The sequence below is a fragment of the Xiphophorus maculatus genome, chromosome 12 (genome assembly GCF_002775205.1).
Source record: "Xiphophorus maculatus strain JP 163 A chromosome 12, X_maculatus-5.0-male, whole genome shotgun sequence".
Lineage (NCBI taxonomy): Eukaryota > Metazoa > Chordata > Actinopteri > Cyprinodontiformes > Poeciliidae > Xiphophorus > Xiphophorus maculatus.
This window is the reverse complement of record NC_036454.1, coordinates 19,727,957-19,746,314: the sequence shown is the minus strand read 5'-3', so window position 1 is coordinate 19,746,314 and position 18,358 is coordinate 19,727,957. Positions and strand designations below refer to the sequence as shown.

The 18,358-nt window shown below is 36.7% G+C and overlaps 2 protein-coding genes across 2 annotated transcripts in view; one reads left to right on the top strand and one right to left on the bottom strand.

Annotated features, from left to right (window-relative positions):
* Window positions 1-404: 404 nt before the first annotated feature.
* On the top strand, window positions 405-13,548 carry LOC102235695 (hyaluronan and proteoglycan link protein 1-like). The gene is made up of 4 exons (XM_014474713.2): window positions 405-668; window positions 10,183-10,515; window positions 11,609-11,911; window positions 12,078-13,548. Exons 1-4 carry the CDS (start codon window positions 578-580, stop codon window positions 12,365-12,367), a joined length of 1,017 nt encoding a protein of 338 aa, XP_014330199.1. The 5' UTR covers window positions 405-577; the 3' UTR covers window positions 12,368-13,548.
* Window positions 13,549-15,041: 1,493 nt separating this feature from the next.
* LOC102236204 (versican core protein-like) overlaps window positions 15,042-18,358 on the bottom strand; it is a 28,931-nt gene continuing 25,614 nt past the window's right edge. The window contains exons 12-14 of the mRNA XM_023343324.1: window positions 17,865-18,009; window positions 17,046-17,228; window positions 15,042-16,952 (exon numbers count right to left, since the gene is read on the bottom strand). Coding sequence (XP_023199092.1) covers window positions 16,795-16,952; window positions 17,046-17,228; window positions 17,865-18,009 — 486 coding nt within the window. The 3' untranslated portion in view covers window positions 15,042-16,794. The remainder of the gene's footprint in view (window positions 16,953-17,045; window positions 17,229-17,864; window positions 18,010-18,358) is intronic.

Sequence of the window (18,358 nt, the reverse complement as noted above, 5' to 3'; positions counted from 1 at the left end):
CTGAAATTTCCATATGTTGATATCAATAACTTTTGTGAGAGGCTTTTGGTTTAATAGTAAAAATACTGATCTGGAGGTTGCAAAAATATTTCATGCAAACTAACTCAGACCAGAGAGCAAGATTTGGTGGGAATAACAGATTGCTTTTATTACCTAACTATATTTACTTTTACACAAGAACTTTTCAAGGTTTATTATTTTGCATGCCTCTTTCTTTGGATCATTTTCAGCTGGTTCACAATGCGTAGCTGTTTCTCTGTTTCTCCACGGGGGAAAGGAGGGGATTTTTTTAATACAAGATGTGCCAAAAGGGAGCCGGTAAAGAGCTATGCAGGGTGATGGGCTGAGGTTTAGGAGGAGTGGTCTCTGCCATGTGAGGCTACAATAAAAGGCATTTGTCTGGACCTCCGAGGAGCCCAAAATTTCCAGTAGCACTGCAGACAGCTGCTGCTGAAAAGGAAACAGGTAGATAAAATAGAAAAATAATTTTCAGAAAATTAGATTTTTGAAAGTACATCTTAAGATTTTTTTTGAAGAACTCTTTTACTTTGCAAAAACTGAGGACAATTGAGAGAAAATGATAAGCCTCCTGTGCATCACAATGATTTCCCTGGCCCTGGCTGGCAGTGCATACTGTCAGACTGCAACTCCTGCCTCCTTTATATCAGGTGAGTTTAAGATGGCACAGACATTTTGCAAATGCAATGGCTTTGTTTTAATTGTAGATATTTCATGTATTTATTTTTGTTCAAACCTGCATTTATAGAAGAAGTGCAGGTAGATGAGAAATCTCTGTAAAATGGTACCACACTATAAGCTTGTGTAACAACATGGCCATTGTAGAAGTGTGTAACAGATTAGTCTCTGGGGTAACCCACACACCCCCACATACTGTGACTCACCATTGACTCACTGACTTGCATACAGACCACCACGTTACCCAGTGGCTGGTGAATAAATTATCCTGTCATTCACTGCAACGATTGTCATTCTGCTGAATGAGAATTTCTCTGCTAATACCAGGTACTGAACCTTAACTAGACCTCTGAAACTGAGCTAGTGGAGGTTGTTATTTTTGGTCATTGAAATGCTAAACAGTAAAATAATAAATGTGTCTGTTTTATTTCACCATATTCACCATATTTTATCATTTGCTGTGGACAAATGATATAGATAAATAAATAAATAAATAAATAAATAAATATATATATATATATATATATATATATATATATATATATATATATATATATATTCACAAAAGGTGGCTGGTCATTCTGCCTCTTTGTCACTTTGTACCATGGTAATTTTGGAGCAAATTTGTAAGAGAAATTTAGAACCTGGCATCCTATTCAGGGGATTTTTTTTGTATTGTCTTTGACAATTGATTTTAATTTTAAAACGTCTATAATCTGCTGACTGTCTTCAGCATGGAAATGTAGTTCTGGGAGTCCAAAACTACATTTGTATAATGAAAATAAAAGCTCACTTTTATTTTGTTTTCCATGGGAGTCAATTTGCCCATATGGCGATCAGGGCAGGAACAAAAACATAGAAATTTTGTGTATTCATTTTAAGAAAATAGTATTTAATTAAATTACAAATTTGAATTAAGACTTGAGCACTGTGTGATTATTTCATCTCATAATACATGCCAGGGCTCATTACATAGGTAAGAGTAGTTCCTTCATGGGTAGAGCAGAGTTGCTAGAGTTAAAATGGTAATGTGTATGTTTGTAGTGGAGTTACAAATTGACAGGGGTTGAACTCACTAGAAATGTGTAACTCACTCCTTGCAGGAAGACACCTTGAGTTTACAGATGAAACTCTGAGCTACAAAACTGGGCAACTACTTTTGTACTGCAAAGAGAAACAGGGGAAGTGAGAAACTCCCTTTTGCTGAGTGATATTCAATGCTTCTTTAGCAGCCAGCAAGCTGACTCAGTAAGTGGGAAACTAAGGATTTCTCAGTTGTCTGTTTTCCAAGCAGCAAAGGAGCAGGCCAGAAGAGTTTCACTCTATATGGGGATTAGGCCTTTTTTATCCACTTTAAATTTCTCTCACAGGCCTGTGAAGTCATAGCATTTTGTCCATGTGCATACATGTACCTAAATATTATTAAATGACTCCTAGTTCTTTATTGTGCAATAGCAGTTGTTCATCTGAAGCCAGCTCAGTAAGTAATCTGTGGGCCATATTTTTTATAGTAAGAGCTCCCTATCTGTTCATTGGGGTGTTGTCTGCTTCCTCACACCCTCTGACTCACTGCAGCATTGGGATTTCTTGGAAAAGAGCCAAGGCAACAGGCAGCCTGACAAGAGTAGAGGGAAGATTAACGACCCACAGCCAAATGTATAGAGTCCCGCGCTGAACGCTAGCCAGATGACTATGTCTTTCCCTGTGAGGTAATAGTCTGTTAAGTCTAATGCTTACTGTAGCTTTTGGTTACCGAGCCACGGCCCAGTTGCTAGGACTTGGTGGGAAAAAACGGGCTTGGCTGGAACTGGGCTATGGGTGGGTTCAATTTGTGTTTAGGCTCAGAAATGAGATGATGGAACCACATTTAATGTTCTGCATTTATATTCATTTGATTGTAGTGAAATTCTACAACCAACTCTAATAAGTGTTGACTGCACATGTGAGCTCATAATCACACATATTGTGCACATAGAGACAATATGTTTGCGCTTGCTCTGCAGGACAGAGCACTGGAAATGCTATTGGAATTAGTGGGGAGGAGTTGGCCGGCTATGTTTGTCCCAGCTGTGCTTGGTAATAATCCTTTCTCCGCTCTAGCACAAATTGGCTGGCAGCAGAGGACAGCAAAGCTCTGGGATGTTGTAAGTCATCTCATGAGTTGCTTATCTGACCAAAGGGTGTGGCACACTGCACACTTACGCTCATATAAACATAAAGATGTGTGATCTACAAACTTGGATGCTTTTTTAAAGGGGGAAATTTGGGCCAGATTTGGTCATTCTACTCCAAAATGATAATATTGCAGCTTTAGAATACAGGAAAAGAGTTTGACTTGGAACTTGGCATTGTTGGTAATAAAGAGTTTAGCGTTGAAAAGAAACATATGGTTCCAATTATGTGCTAATGCAACCATTTTACAGAGTGAAAGAGAATTGTGCTTGGTAATAAAATGCGAGTAGGTCTTGATTACTTTATTCCTACACACATTAGTTCACTTAGTTCTTTGCTGTGTTTCCATTAGCATCTACATCTTAAAAATGGTTTGTTCTATTGACCACACATTTCTATCTGAAATAAAACTATTTAGACTGCAATTGACTTTAGAGGGTTAAGTTGGCCAAAGAATGGCTACACTTCTCCTGCAAGAAGAATGAATTTACCCCCTACAGGCTATTGTTTTACAAGCAAATGTGCCTTGCGTGATCAGAGTAGCATTCTCTACAGGGGTGACCTTGGTAGCAGCAGAGAGTGTGGAATTACTTTTAAAGTCCCCGTCTCTGTCTGGTACCAAAGCCTCAAAGACATAACTCCCTTCAGCCTGTTTCAACAGTGGGGAAAGTAAGTATTAAACACATCAAGGTTTTCTCTGTAAATATAGTTTTAACAGGGACTCCTGACATGAAACTCAAACCAGATGCCAGTACCAACCACCATAACGACCGTACTTATAAAGAAACCACCAAAATTTGGTCTATAAATTAAAATACTCTATATGTACAAAAGTGAAAGAACATAGGGAATAATTATTGAAAACACTGAAATTTTTAAAATACTACAGCTTTAAAATGTCTTGAGAATAACATGTTGAGAAAGCTGCCATATGGATTGTTGAAATGAGATTTATACCCATTCTTACGAATATATTTTCTGTATTATGTATTAAAAATACAGTAAACAATAATGAAAAAAGCAATAAACATTATATTTGTGAGATGTCATCATCAAATACATTAAATATATTGATCAGTACTGTATTCCAGTTGACATTAATTAAAAGCAACTCTAAACAGGTGGGGTTTTAGCCTCCATTTAAAGGAACTCAGTGTTTCAGCAGTTTTGCAGTTTTCTGGAAGTTTGTTCCAGATTAGTGAAGTATAAACGTTGAATGCTGCTTCTCCATGTTTGGTTGTGAGGATGCAGATTAGGCTAGAATCAGAAAACCTGTCTGGAAAGTTAATAATCACGACAATGTATTTTGGAGCTAAGCCATTCAAGGATTTACAAACTAACAAAAGTATTTTAAAGTCTCCTCTCAGAACAATGGGGATCCAGTATAAGGACTTGGCACGATATGCTCTATTTTCCTAGTTTTACTGAAAAAGCGATCAAAGTTCCATATGGCCTTTGGCAAGCCCTGTTTGAAATCATCATTCTGCCTTGTTTCATTTTCAGATTCTTACAAAGAATGTCCAAGCATCTTTCTCAATTCATCCTTCTTTCAGTTATATTAAGTGTACCAGTAAAATGTGCTTTTTTTGCCTGTTCTTCTTTGCATACAATTATGTTTCCACCTCTATTTATATTCACATTTGGAAATAATGTGCAATGCCATTAACTCTATAGAAATGTTGTGTGAAAAATTCTGTTTAGGTCTTGGGCTGTCCAACTGTTCTGCAGCACCATTTAAGCAAGTCTTATCTTGCTCTTTCTTGTGGAGTCTCATGCAATGTGTTTATGTGACGGAATGCTGGAGTGCATTGCTTATTGTTTACAAAAAAAGAGGCCAGACCTTTCTGAGACTCTCTTCAAGTGGTTCTCAGCCCTCAGACAACTCTTCCAACTCTTCTTTTGATTCCTCTGCCAGAGGCCTTGAGCAGCACTGACTTTTTGGTGGTTTATGGTGAAATTATGTTGTTTAAATTTTCTATTTGCCTAATGTGACTTAACTTAAACATTTAGAAATATAATAATACATCTGTAACCAACTTCAGGAGCTTCAGCAGCTAATTAATTGAATAATCTCTTATTATCTTGTGGATTACTTAGTGTGAAAATGTCATGCTAATTAAAAATCTATTTACTTAGAAATAAGTTAATGAGGGTGTCAATATATTTTTCCTAGAATTATGCCTAGAAGGTACTTTTAAATTTGTATGACTGCAGTAGAGCATGTTTTCACCCCAGTCTAAGACTCACATTAGTGGTACTATAATGCTGCTTACATCTCATGTTTCAGACTTACAAACCAGATGTAGAAGCTGGTTTTCTGATTTGGACTGAACAGTGCATCAACTAACACAGTACAAAGAAGCCCTTTGTCTTCTCTAATTTCCTCAAGTTTTGTCTTGGCAGTACAGTTAGTGGCATCACTTTAGGTGAGGTGATGCTAACTAACGTCATTTTTTTGTAGAGCTTTGATGAGCCAGTTAGTTAGTCTGGATTGCTCATGTCTTCAGTCACTCGACTTGCCACGGCTACCCATGCAGAGAATTTAGGAGGCAGGAGGAGTTGAGTCATTTCTAACTTGCAAAAAGGCCAAAAGCAATCTTCGTCCAGCTTGTAAACATTGAACTTCTTTGAAAAACACCAGTAATAAGCAGCTGCAAGGCTCTTCATAGCTCATAAAATGCTTGGCATTCTGCTGACTACTTGGAAGGTGTTGCAGTTTGGTAAAAGAAGCAGTTACTAATAAACACAAGCTTAGGATGAAAAAAAGTTTTAAAATGTGATAAGTTGGATTGTCCTAGATATTATTTTTTTTCATCTGTGCTTTTGCTTGAATCTTGTAAAGTTGCATTTATTACCAAAGATCTCAAATGTCACTGCTGTATGACTATACTGGAATAGATTAATTGTATTAGGATAGATTATATGAGTTTCAATTCAAGAGATGAGACTGAAATTCAGGACAGACATAAAAACAAGAACAAAGAAAAAAAAAGACAAACATGCTTAGGGCAGACACTTAATTTAAGAATATGTTGTTATAAAAACATGAAAAATTGCAGTTTGGTTTTATGTTGGGTTAAATCCCAAACTTTAAACATCTGCAGCAGGGCACAAGCGACTTTGGCGAGTTAGTTGTGTTTGGAGACAAGGTAAGTTGATTCTAACATACCTTTCTAAGGCAATGATTGGACTAACTGGTGTACCTTTGTTGCCTAAGAGAGACGGGTAACATGAAGGAAAGCAAGGTTAATGAGACCCATGTGAAACACATCAATGATGCCACGCAGTCAGAAAGCTGGGAAATAAAAACAAACAGTGACACAAAACATAAGAAGCTAGCAAAGTTTGGATGTGGGGTATTTTGGAAGTTTATTCCTACCACTTGGTCTGCATGTGTGTGTATGCTGAGAAAAGCTTTTGAATTGAGCAGAGCTTAAGGCAGACAGCCAATAACTTCTTTTCTTTCCTGTGATATCCAGGGGGACAAGGTTCCTTTCGCTGTAAAGAGCCAGTATTCCAGACATGGTTTTGGTACGAAACATCAAGACAGATTCTGGCATCTTCAAGCAGAAACAGAGAACAAAACTAATCAGACACAGACACTATTTGTGTGTGGGTGTATATGTGAAGTGGGAGTTTAGGGGTGAAGGTTGGGTTGGGTTGGCAAGAGGATCAGGCTGGTAAGAAGAGGGATGTTAAATCATTTTGTGAAAGTATTGATACAGTGAATCCTTTTCCCAGAAAAAAATAAAACCTGTCATTTTATAGATAGGTATTGTTTATACCAAAGAAAAACTAGACAAACACAATTATTACAATCAATACAGCATGCACAGATCTATCATCTGTCTTGGATTTGCAAGACTGAATGATACAATCTTGTAAAGCCTTATGTGCATATAATTGTTTGAGAGGGAGTGAAGTCAGAGGTTCATGACATCTGTTCATCTGTTGTTTGTAATATCTTGGGTTCGGACAACACTTGCTGGCTGGGGTCTTCATACGTAAGCAAGCCCTGTGAGGTCTAAACAGCGAGGCCAAGGAGATGACGGGAACCCATGGTGAGACACAGATGACATGATTTGGAGCTTAAGGAGTGGCGTTGGTTGGACAGTGAGGATTGGAAGCAGTGCCCCGAGGAAAATATTTCTGTTCTTCATTAGATGTTTAATACACTTAACATAAATCAGATGGAGTGCATGAAAGGAAAGGTTTTCATTTTGAAAGCTAATGCTGAGGAAACAAAAGCTTGCACTTGCCAAAGCTGACAGCCTCAGGAAGGAGACTGAAGAAGAGGATTGATTCCAGGGACTGCAGACTGCCTGAAACCCAGTAAAACTTATACTCCAGAATGTAATACTTATGGGCAAGAGAAGTCTTCAAACATGTGCACTGTGTGGCTCTACATTTTTTTTGTTTTTTCCTCCCCTCCAGGGGGTCTTTTTTGCGGGCTCCAGTGTCCCTTATATGAAAGTAGGCTCACAGGAAAGGGGGAAGGAGAGAGGGGAAGACATGTGGCAAATATCGCCGGGTCCGGAAATCGAACTCGCGACGGCCGTGTCGAGGACTCAAGGCCTCCAAACGTGGGTCGCGCTATCCCCTACGCCACCACAGCACGCCATGGCTCTACATTTTTATCTTTGAACAATTGACAGTGTGTTTGTGAAGTACCAGGCAAAAGTTTTTCTCTCAAACTTTTTCACGTTTTGTCACATTACAATCACAAACTCCAATCTATTTTATTGGGATTTTTACATGACAGATGAAAACAAAGTGCATGATTGTAAAATTAAAGCAGAATTTCAATGTTATATATTCAATATATGTATTCATAGTTCGGTCTGTATTTGATTTAATATTTTGCATAACCCCAGCAAGTCTTAAGTGGTAGGTCTCTATCAACTTTAAAGGGCTCATATTATGTAAAATCAAAATTCTTTAGCTTTATATCATGATATGATGTTATTATCTCATCAAAAACATACCTAGAATGTTGCTTTCCTTCTTCAATGCATATTTGAGAAGTCCTCTAAATTTCCTGTGGTGGCCATTCAGCTGTGCAAAATGTTTGAGGGGGATCGAGCACCTCCTTCAAGGCACAGCTCCTCCTTTGAGCTGCAGTTTCCAAGATTCCAAATTTCTGTATTACAGTATACACAAATCCACTCAGTTCATTCAGACTAGCCAGCAGCAATAAGCAACCAGCTTGTGGAACTGCTCATCTTGCAAAGATCACTATACTAGCTACCGCTCAATGAAACACTGGTGAAAATGTTGTAAAAAGGGCTAGTAGAGCAGTAACGTTGCAGTAACTTCCTATGTTTTGGGTGTCAGAAAGAGCAAGAGTTTCTTAAAGAGACAGAGGCCCAGTTTCAAAGCATAACATTATGAAATCAAATTTCTTTTAAGTTATATTTTATAGAGAGAGCATTTTTATAACAGCTGAAAGTAACACAGTTACTTGATTGAATTATAATCACAATGAAGTAATTACAGTCACTTCATTGTGATTATAACAATTGTTTGTGTTAATACTGTGTTTTCCACACACAGTATTATGTGTCTCAGTGAGATTTGATGGAGGGAATTTATCTCTAACTGTATGCCTACGATGATTGTTTTGCTTGATTGACAAGCTTTGCTCCTGTATCAACTCCTTCAAAACCTCTAAAGCTGCTACTCCACTGGGGTTCTGCCACCGTCTGCCCAGGCCAGATTTAACACCCTAAGCAGAACCTGCAAGGTTCTTTCCATTTTTTGTGACCACTTCATTGGTAGTACAAGTTGCACCAAACTGTGTATTGCATGTTAACAATTTGAATTTCTCTGTTCACACTGCTGCCTTCAGGCAGGAGATACAGAGCAACCAGAACAAGAATCAACCGTCTCAGAGACAGTTTCTACCCGATAGCAATAACAAAACTAAATGCAATCAAAAACAACCATTAATCATCTTAAATTATGTATGTGAGAATGTGGCTGTTCTTATTTTTATTTTTTATTTTATTTATATATTTTTTTGCCAGTTGTTCGTTGATTCTTGCGTTGTGTGTGAATTGTGAGACAGTTATTTTTTGTTTTGGGGCATGTGCACTGACTGATGGCACCTTTTGAATTTCGTTGTCCTTGTGACAATGACAATAAAGATTTATCTTATCTTATCTTATCTTATCTGAATGGTAGCAGACTGCGTACCTTGATTGGCTCGTGACTTATGTCATTCTGAGCAAAGTCCACACCATACAAACTCCAAACAACAATATCTGAACCACTGCAGTGGGCCGGATTCATGGGTTTAATTGTGAGGAGTTAATTTCCTGCCAAAATGTTGCAAACAACATTTGCAACAATGTTTCATTGACACCCTCTAATGTACAGGAGTGGAAAATGCCCAGTTCCATGCAGAGCATCATACGACTTTTGGCAGAAACTTGATGCAATGTGTTTTGTACACAAGTAGAGGTTGTTTTGTATGCAAGAAGGGATCATGTTGTAGTCTAGGAGAGTTTGTAAAATATGTTTTATGTGTGTGCTATGTTTAAGGATAGTTTGTAAAACATGTTTTATTGGTGTGCAACAATCTTCTTACATCATTGTGAGCCTTCTAGATACCCCAGATTGGCAAATTTGAAAGCTGATTGGTTTAACAGTTAATCTGCCATATTGTTTATGTGGGCCTGTTCTACCTATTCTGAAGGCCTTGGGCAAATTAGGTTGCCCCGGAGAGCACACAGAAATCTGATTGGATGAAGCATCAATAATTCACATCGGCACTGCAAACATTATTTAGGTGGTAGATATCTGTTTGGGATTCCGATAGTTCAGGCCCACAGAAAAGGTCTTACATGAATTGACCATATTTCCGTTTGGGAATAATGTTTAAGGGAATGTGCTGTGTTATTATCTTTTTATATTACATTTTATATTAACATGACATTGTCACTATCCCACCAGAGCATCTTCTTTCGAGTGTTTTCTTTTACCCTTTGCTGTTTGGTGGCTGTGCCTAATTTGGACTCCTTACAGATTTCTTCCAAAAGTGTGGATCTCCAGACTGCTTCTCTGATTAAAGGTGTCCTTGTACAGCCTTTCAGTTGAGATAGATGATCATGTTTTTGGTTGGTTTGGTAGCTTGTACCATCCACTCTACTTCAAATTATGGTTAAACACAGGCTTGGTGAGATGCTTTAAACTCCTCCACAGGCTGGCATAGTTCTTAATTTAACAATGCTCACAGTGCAGTTGCATTTACACTTTAAAAGTGAAAGTATCATGAACATATTGGTTTATTTCGTATGTTTTCCTCTTTTTTAGTCAAGACTGATCTGGGTGGAAACGTCACCCTGCCCTGCAGACTTCAGGCAGAGCAAACATTTTTCTATGGAAGTCTGAAAGTCACATGGATCAAAGTGGGAGAAGATCAATCCCAAAATGAGGATGTGCTTGTATCCTTGGGTTTACACAAGAGGACTTATGGAAACTTTGAAAACCGTGCCTTTTTGTTAGACCTAGAAAAAGGTGATGCCTCCTTGGTGTTACTTGACGTCTCTATGGAGGACATGGGAAGGTACCGCTGTGAGATCATGGATGGGATGGAAGACATTATACAAGATGTAATCTTAGAGGTCGAAAATGGTCTCATTGGAGGTAAATACTGTTTTAGCAGCACACTAATTCACTTAATCAACAGTAAATAAATGACTATTCCGCTTATAATTTATAATTCATGTCTAGAATCTTACTGTAGGATTATATCTTTTCTACACCTTACATTTCTTCTGGGTTTTGGATTTAATATAAAACTGGTTTATGTTATCTGTCATAGTAAGTCTGGTAAGTGGCCACCACATTCTAACCAAATCCCACTGGCTAATTAGCTTCCAACTGGAACATGGTTTTGTGCAATGTAACATTATTCTCAGATTTAACTCCAACCTCACAAGGACATTGGAGAAAAGCAACAGCTAAATGGGGTTTGAAGTCACTCCCAGATTTGAATGAAGACTCCAAAGCCAATTGAAACATAGGACTGTTAACATAGAGGAACTGATGTCTTAGTCTTTCCTTGATTATTTTGGACAATAAAGAACAGACTTTTAGACCAAAATAATGTTGAAGCAAAACCCATTTTAAATCAACTTACTATTCTTATACTTTGACCCAGGTGACAAAAGTAATTTAATAAGTATGCCTCCGATGTGCAATGAAGCATACAGCTCAATGCTAATATTTTCAAGCAGACTTGGAGGTACAATTACCTCCAACAATATAGTTGAGGTTTAGAACAAATCCACTCCAAAGAAAGCCAGCAAATCAGCATTATATAGTTGAGAATTGTAGGGTTTCACAGTATTGGAGGAACCGTGTTGAACCTTTTGAAAGAAATACATTTAAATCTTTTCTATTTTGTTACTTGTGATTTGTCACACACAAATTCTTTTTTAACTTCATACAAATAAATTATATTTTGAGGTTTGTACTAGATTGATCAACTGCTGGACACCAATCTCGGGTGTCCTAATGTATTGCTAATTGCTACTTAATAAGCTTTTAAGCATGCATGTTTGAAAGAAATTGGTTCTAAAGTGATAAGATTTGTGCAGACTTGACTGAGTCTGCAAATAAATTAGAAATAATCATAAACATTTAACTCTGACTAAACAATATGTGTTCTGTTGTTCCAATTACATAATAATCTAGGGTTTGGATATTCTGCTGCATCATTTTCTATGTCTTTTAGGTGTTGTATTCCCATACTCTCCCCATCGTGGGCGCTACAACCTAAATTTTGATGAGGCTGTCCGGTCCTGTGAAAGTCAGGATGCTATAATTGCCTCCTTTGATCAGCTGCTGAAGGCCTGGAAAGGCGGTCTGGACTGGTGTAATGCTGGTTGGCTGAATGACGGTACAGTACAGTATCCAATCACCAAACCCAGACAACCCTGCGGCGGCGTCAACAGCAGACCTGGTCTCAGAAACTATGGCTTGAGAAACAAGCAGATGAGCCGCTTTGATGTGTTCTGTTTTGTTTCCCTACTCAAAGGTAGGCTTTTTTTCTCCATTTTATTTTCAAGTTACAGTATAGGCTTTATATATTAAATTTCAGTTCTCATACAGAAAAACATCTTTCCTCTTAAGGCATGTAACTACATTAAAAGATATTCTTCTGAGCAGCTTTTTTCTTTTTTTTTTTTTCTGTCTGCTACCAGGTTATTTCTATTGGTTGGTCCAGCCAGAAAGACTGAGCTTTGACGAGGCTGTGCAGGCATGCCGAGACGACGATGCAGAGATTGCAAAGGTTGGCCAGATGTATGCTGCCTGGAAGCTTGAGGGCTACGATCGCTGTGATGCTGGCTGGTTGGCTGATGGAAGTGTGCGCTACCCTATTTCCAGGCCCCGCAAGAACTGCAGTCCCACAGAGGCTGCAGTGCGCTTTGTTGGATTCCCAGACAAAAAGGTTAAGTCTTATGGTGTCTACTGCTTCAAGGCTGCAAAGTGAGAGAATGAAAAACATGCAGGTGAACCACAGACACCAAAGAGCAGCAACAACAGCCATAAAAAAACATTTTAAAGCAGATTCATTTGGATTTTAACTAGTCCAAATTTCTTACCTTTCTGATGACATAACAGTTGCTATGTTAGTATCATGCAATTTAAATCAGTATGCAATAAACAATAGAATGCAACAAGCAATTAGGGTATACAGTATTTTCTGTTTATTTCTATCTGTTCACTCTTGGTTAAGACTGTTTAGTAAACGGCAAAATTTAAAATGTATGTCCTCCACAAAATGTGTAATGTTCAAGGTTTGGCTGCAATTATGCTCAAAGAATGTGTGCTGCTTTCAAATGTGTCTTGAGCAATGCTATTTTTAATTTTGCATAAGCATACATATCAACAAAATAAATTGATTTCAATGTGATAAACACAACGAGACTATAGCTGTTGAGCTATTGGTTCACAGATTACTGCAAGAAGGAACCAGTTAGATTCATTGCCAGGTTTGAAGCTGTTTTCTAATATACATTAACATACATGTATTTACAAAACCTCAAAAATTTATCTTTGACCAGAAAAGCTGTGAGCAAGTCAACCACAAAGAGATTCGATGGATGTTTCTTCTTTTTTATATATACGTTCTGCATTTCAGTTTGATTAGGAAGAAATTACAAATGTCCACATGTTATGATGTTTAACTCCAATGCATTGTTTCCATTATCTAACATAAGGATTGTACTTTTTTTTTTTTACATTTGTTCTTTTCTTTTTGATAACTTTACACTGTTTCTTGAAAAGAAATAGTACAAATTCTAGACTTACTTGCAGATCTTTCTTTTTTATTATATAAAGATTTTGCTTTTTCCTACTCATTGTGCAAGAAAAGTGCATATAATCCTCCTTTGATCTGGTATAGAACTAAACTTAAAACACCTAACTGTGTGATAAAGGTAGCAATCAGTAGTTATTAAAATCTGTAGTTGTAATTAAGACAAGTGAAAATTTTGTTTATCTTTTTTTTCTTTTTACTTTTTTTTATAACTTTGATTACTGAGATATCATACTTACAGCAGATGTTTATTTGCTCACAATTTGACATACAAAATATGAAGATATTTTTGTATGACACCATGTACCGTTTCACAATGTTACAATTAAAAATAAAAATACAACTTTTAGAAATGCTTTTTCCAGGGTTTTCTTGACTGAAAAGTATATTAACATGTCTTATGTTCTAATGCAGGAATTAAAAGTAACAAATCAGAGGGTTATATATGTGATATACAATTTTTTTTGCAAAAGTATTCACACTTTAAATATAGTCACATTGCAAACATAAAGTTCAATATGAGAGATAGCAACAACAAGTGGTGTTGAAGTGTGAATGGAGGAAAATAGTTTGAACGTCACCAATAAAAACACAAAAAATGGATAATATTTATATTTTTCTTTTAGTTTGATAGTTTGATTTGAAAATCTAGTACCACCAATTGCTTTCCGAAGTTAATTAGTAGGTAGTAGTGAGTCGTAATGAGAGAAGTAGCCTAAAGGTCCATGGTCATTCTGGAGAAGCTGCAGCTCAGTTTGTAGAACCTGTTAACAACTAACACTCATACACTAAAATACATTATGGATTCCTGTGGCAAAGTCACAAAATCTGAATATGTTGTAGTGCACTGACATGCCAAATACTACACTTTTAAAAATGTTTTTAAAAAGTATTTTGAAATGATTTAGAAAATACTTACAACTTTTGTATACATGTGAGATTATTGTCATCTGGTTTGAGCAGACGAGTGAATAATGATGAACTGCAAGAGTAAAACAATCTGTTTTTATTTAGTTGCATTCCTTGGTATTAATCAATAAAATGTGTTGCAAGCTTTTCAGCTAGCTTGCTGAAGCAACACTTCCCAAAATGTAATCATGAATGACAGTATTGACATGTTAGATGAGGCTTATATCTGTGTTGCATGTCTACACCAACATGGTCTGAGTGCATTCCCTTTCTAAAAGAAAATTGGAAATCTTGATAAACCCTGAAGAGTCTTCCACAGGCTAAGGGGTGTAAGATTTTCCACTGTGACGTCAGCATTTCATGACACGATTACCAGTCTAATACTCTCTCAGGAACCTTGGAGGAGTCTTTGATCACAAGTCAAGGCTTGTTTGGGAGCAAACTGAGCTTTCAAAGCTATAAACATCTGTTAATTTACCAACAGTTTGCATCAACCGGTTAAATGTTAATTCAGCAGTAACAGTGTGCTGTGCCAGAAAAGAAACTGAAAACCTAAAAATTGCTTTGTTTATGAAAGAGCAGGAACTCTTTATTCAAGACAAGGCTTTTCTGTCCCACTAAGGTCATTCTAATTCCTCTCTGTATAACAGAAAGGATCGTAGATTTGAACCTTCTTCTAAAATACACTTTGATTTGAATTACACTGAATTGCTGTAAAAACTACCATTTATGTTACTGTTTTTGATTCAAATGAAATTTAAATCCCTATGTGCTATGCAAACAGAGAAGAAGCCCAAGGATTTCAGTCAAATAGCACTACCTGGTGGTGAAACCTCTGCAGGGCCAGCATGTATCTAATTCATATTTCAAGAAGGCAGTAAGAAGTACAGTAGATACCATCAATGTTAAAACACATTGTAAAGGACCAAACTAAATATCACACATCCATATATTTATTTGGTTCTTTGGTAAGTAAAAGAAGGGAAAACAGTTTACTCTTTTAAAAATAAAACAATTCACATACATCTCAAACATTCACATTGTAAAGTAGAAACAAAAATAAGTTGTTATATAAATATAAAATGATATTATGTGCACAATAGGGCAAAACGCACTTAAACATTCACAGGCAGACCAAATAAAGCAACATTGCTCCAATAGAACTGTTGCAGAGACACAGCCATTCACATGTAAAAATAGTTTTAGTCACTATTTCAGAACAAAATTATTGCTTATCGTGCCCTCCATGTCTCTTGGTTCACTGTGGTATTAAGAGATGCTAAAGGACATATAAACTGATTAAACTGCATAAAATGAGTAAATTTCTGTCTTTATTGCATCAGGTTTAGACATTCTGAGCATGTCTTGTCTTCTATTGAACATACACATAAAAAGAGCACTGCTGGGACCAGTGACATCAACACATTTTACTTGTCAGTAAAAAACACACGAGGAGATAAAAAGCAGCTTGAAAATAAATTATTTGTATCTCTTCCACCCTAACAGCTTTAGTGTTCAAGTCTCTGAGTGTTTCACAAAAATACATTCTCTCAATGGTTGATTTGATGTGCAGCAAAAGCAGTGAAGCACAGTTAAAACAAAAAGTAAAAGAAAACTTTAAAAGAAAAACATTTTTTTATGGTAAAACACAACCAAAACACATGAAAAAGATTATTTTTCATGTGTTACAATTAACAGCAGAACAGTAATGTAAACATGCTGTACCAAAGGATTGTGAGCTGAATAGAAATCCAGGCTGCTTGAGCTACACATGGTGGTTTTTCACTCATTTTGAAATAGAATGACATCAGTTTATGTCTGTGTTTAAAGGTTTTGTCAATAAGTACTCAGAGAGGAACCTTTCAAAACTGTATCATACAAAAGTCAGGCCAGTAATATTTGAAAGATTCTGTCGATACATACATGTACATAAATGTTGCTTATGAGAAGAAAACAGGGAAAGCTGGTAATTCGAACCTTTGAAAGCTGCCACCAAATAGATTTTCCCTGGTGAGAAAAAGGCTATTTGTTGTTATTGCCTGTGAAAATACTTTCAAGCAATGTTTTTCAAGCCTTTTTAGTCTAAATTCGTAAAGAAAAAAGTTTTTTTTATATTAAAAAACAAAAATCTTGTGCACTGTGCTAATTATTAGTCCTATTTGCAATCTGAGAAAAAACTACAACTCATGACATGTAGTATCTTTGATTAAATTGAGAAAACATATTTATGCGAATGCATTCATGCATTCCAGCATTAAACAGGATGACAAAATAAATTCTTTTTATGTGACATAAGCTGTATTATGTTCTTTCTATATATGTTGGACACTTGCATTGGCTTTAAATAGAACAGTTGATGCATCAGACAGCAACAATGAATGTTTCATATAATTAGTCAACATAAAATAAAAAAAATAAAACATAAAAGAATATCAAATTAGACAGCTCATTGTGCTTCCAGAAGCCAGCTGAAAGAGTTTGTCCTCACTATAAATTTAGCAGTCTCTCTTGAAATGAATTGTCAACTAAAATTATTTCAAAGGCACTTTATAAGATATTTTCGTCATTGTAAATACAAGAAACTTGCAGTTTATCCTCGGTTTCTGTTGATGAGCTCTTTTTAATGCACTTTTTTTATGGTCTTCCTTTCTTCCAACCATCAAGCAAGTGTTCTTGATTTCTCTTGGAAATCATTGCTTTGTCCTCTTTTGTATTGTTCTGTCTCTCCTTCCCCTGTTGCGCTGATGGTGGTGGCGCAAGGTCTGATCCTGCCATTTTTTGAAATTATTGATACTGTATAGAGCATGGGGTTGATGTCTCCTCATGAAGGACCTCTGATAGCTCGACGCTGAAAGAGAAAATGTTTTTATTTCCTGAAAATAAGACAATTTCAAAATCTTGAGCAAATTGTTTCATTTACAGGAATAATAATTATACTTACGGCTTATACAGGTGATTTTAGGTGTGTCCCACCGTCCATCGCCACGGCAGCGGATGGTTGGAACATGTCTCTGAATGAACCCATTTCGACACTGGTACCTCACCAGTGTGTTGATTTCATACCTCTCACGCTTTCTACCAAAGGTACGTGCATTTTCAACCACAGGGGGCTGGCTGCAGGCCACTAGAAAAACAAAGAGTGACATTACTTTAATAAGGAAACAATGAAGGAAATAAGTGTATGTAACATATTTTTTAAAATCCTTGCAGCATAAGGATGTAATCTGTGCAAATAAATGCACATAGGTTATGCTGCTACACACTGATGGCTAGCTGAGTAGAGAAAGTTCCAACACTTTTCCAAAAGAAAACAGAAAATAAAGAAGCCATAACCCATAACAATGTAAGATTAGTTGCAAAAAGCAAGTTACAAGTAACATGTCTCTTAAATAGCTGGCTGTACGGTAGTTACCACAGTGGCTAATTTGACCAGTCAGCTGGCAAATATTAATTTGTCAGGCTCCCAGTGTTACTCCAAAAGACCACTCAACCATTTTGTATTTTGTGAGTAAGGTATCAAAATAATAACTAAATTTTATAGATAACATGTCCACTGGTGCATCTCAATAAACTAGAAAATGTTTTAGAGATGCACCCGTAAAGCTGAGAAAGATCAATATTTTGTTATATGGGTAGCAAGAAGATTATGTATTACTTTTTTTTTGCTTTCAGGGAATCAAACTCAATGACATGATACATTATTGTTTTCATTTTTTAGCAAGTTGTGTGATATAAAATATAAAAAGTTTTCTTTCATTACCTGTGCCTTTCTTGCATGTGAAGGTTAGGTGATAGTTGCAAGGGACATCGTTCCACTGGCCACCCTCATGCCAAATCATCACCACACAGTCTTCTCCAGATGAAAAGAAGCTGTCAGGCTGGTTGGGCCTCCAGTTTTCATATTGCTAAAAATTGAACAGAGAATATCACATTTAATCTCCCATGATCTACAAGTCTGTGCTAAAGATTTTGCTCCGTGATGGCACATTTAATCGCAAATCTCATGTAAAAAGTGTGCTGTCTTTATGTTCCTAATGTAAACTTATGAGAAAGAGTAGGCTTGGTTAGTAAAAAACACGGCTTCATACCCACCAAGATTGCAGATGTATGATTATAAACAGGCATGCACACTCTTTTCACCAATAAAAACTGTCCTTTCTAAGCAGTAGTTTGTAGCCACTGCAATTTGGTCAATGTCCACAAGAGGGGGAAGCTGGATCTCTCTGGGTAAACTCAGTGTTGACTTGAACCTCC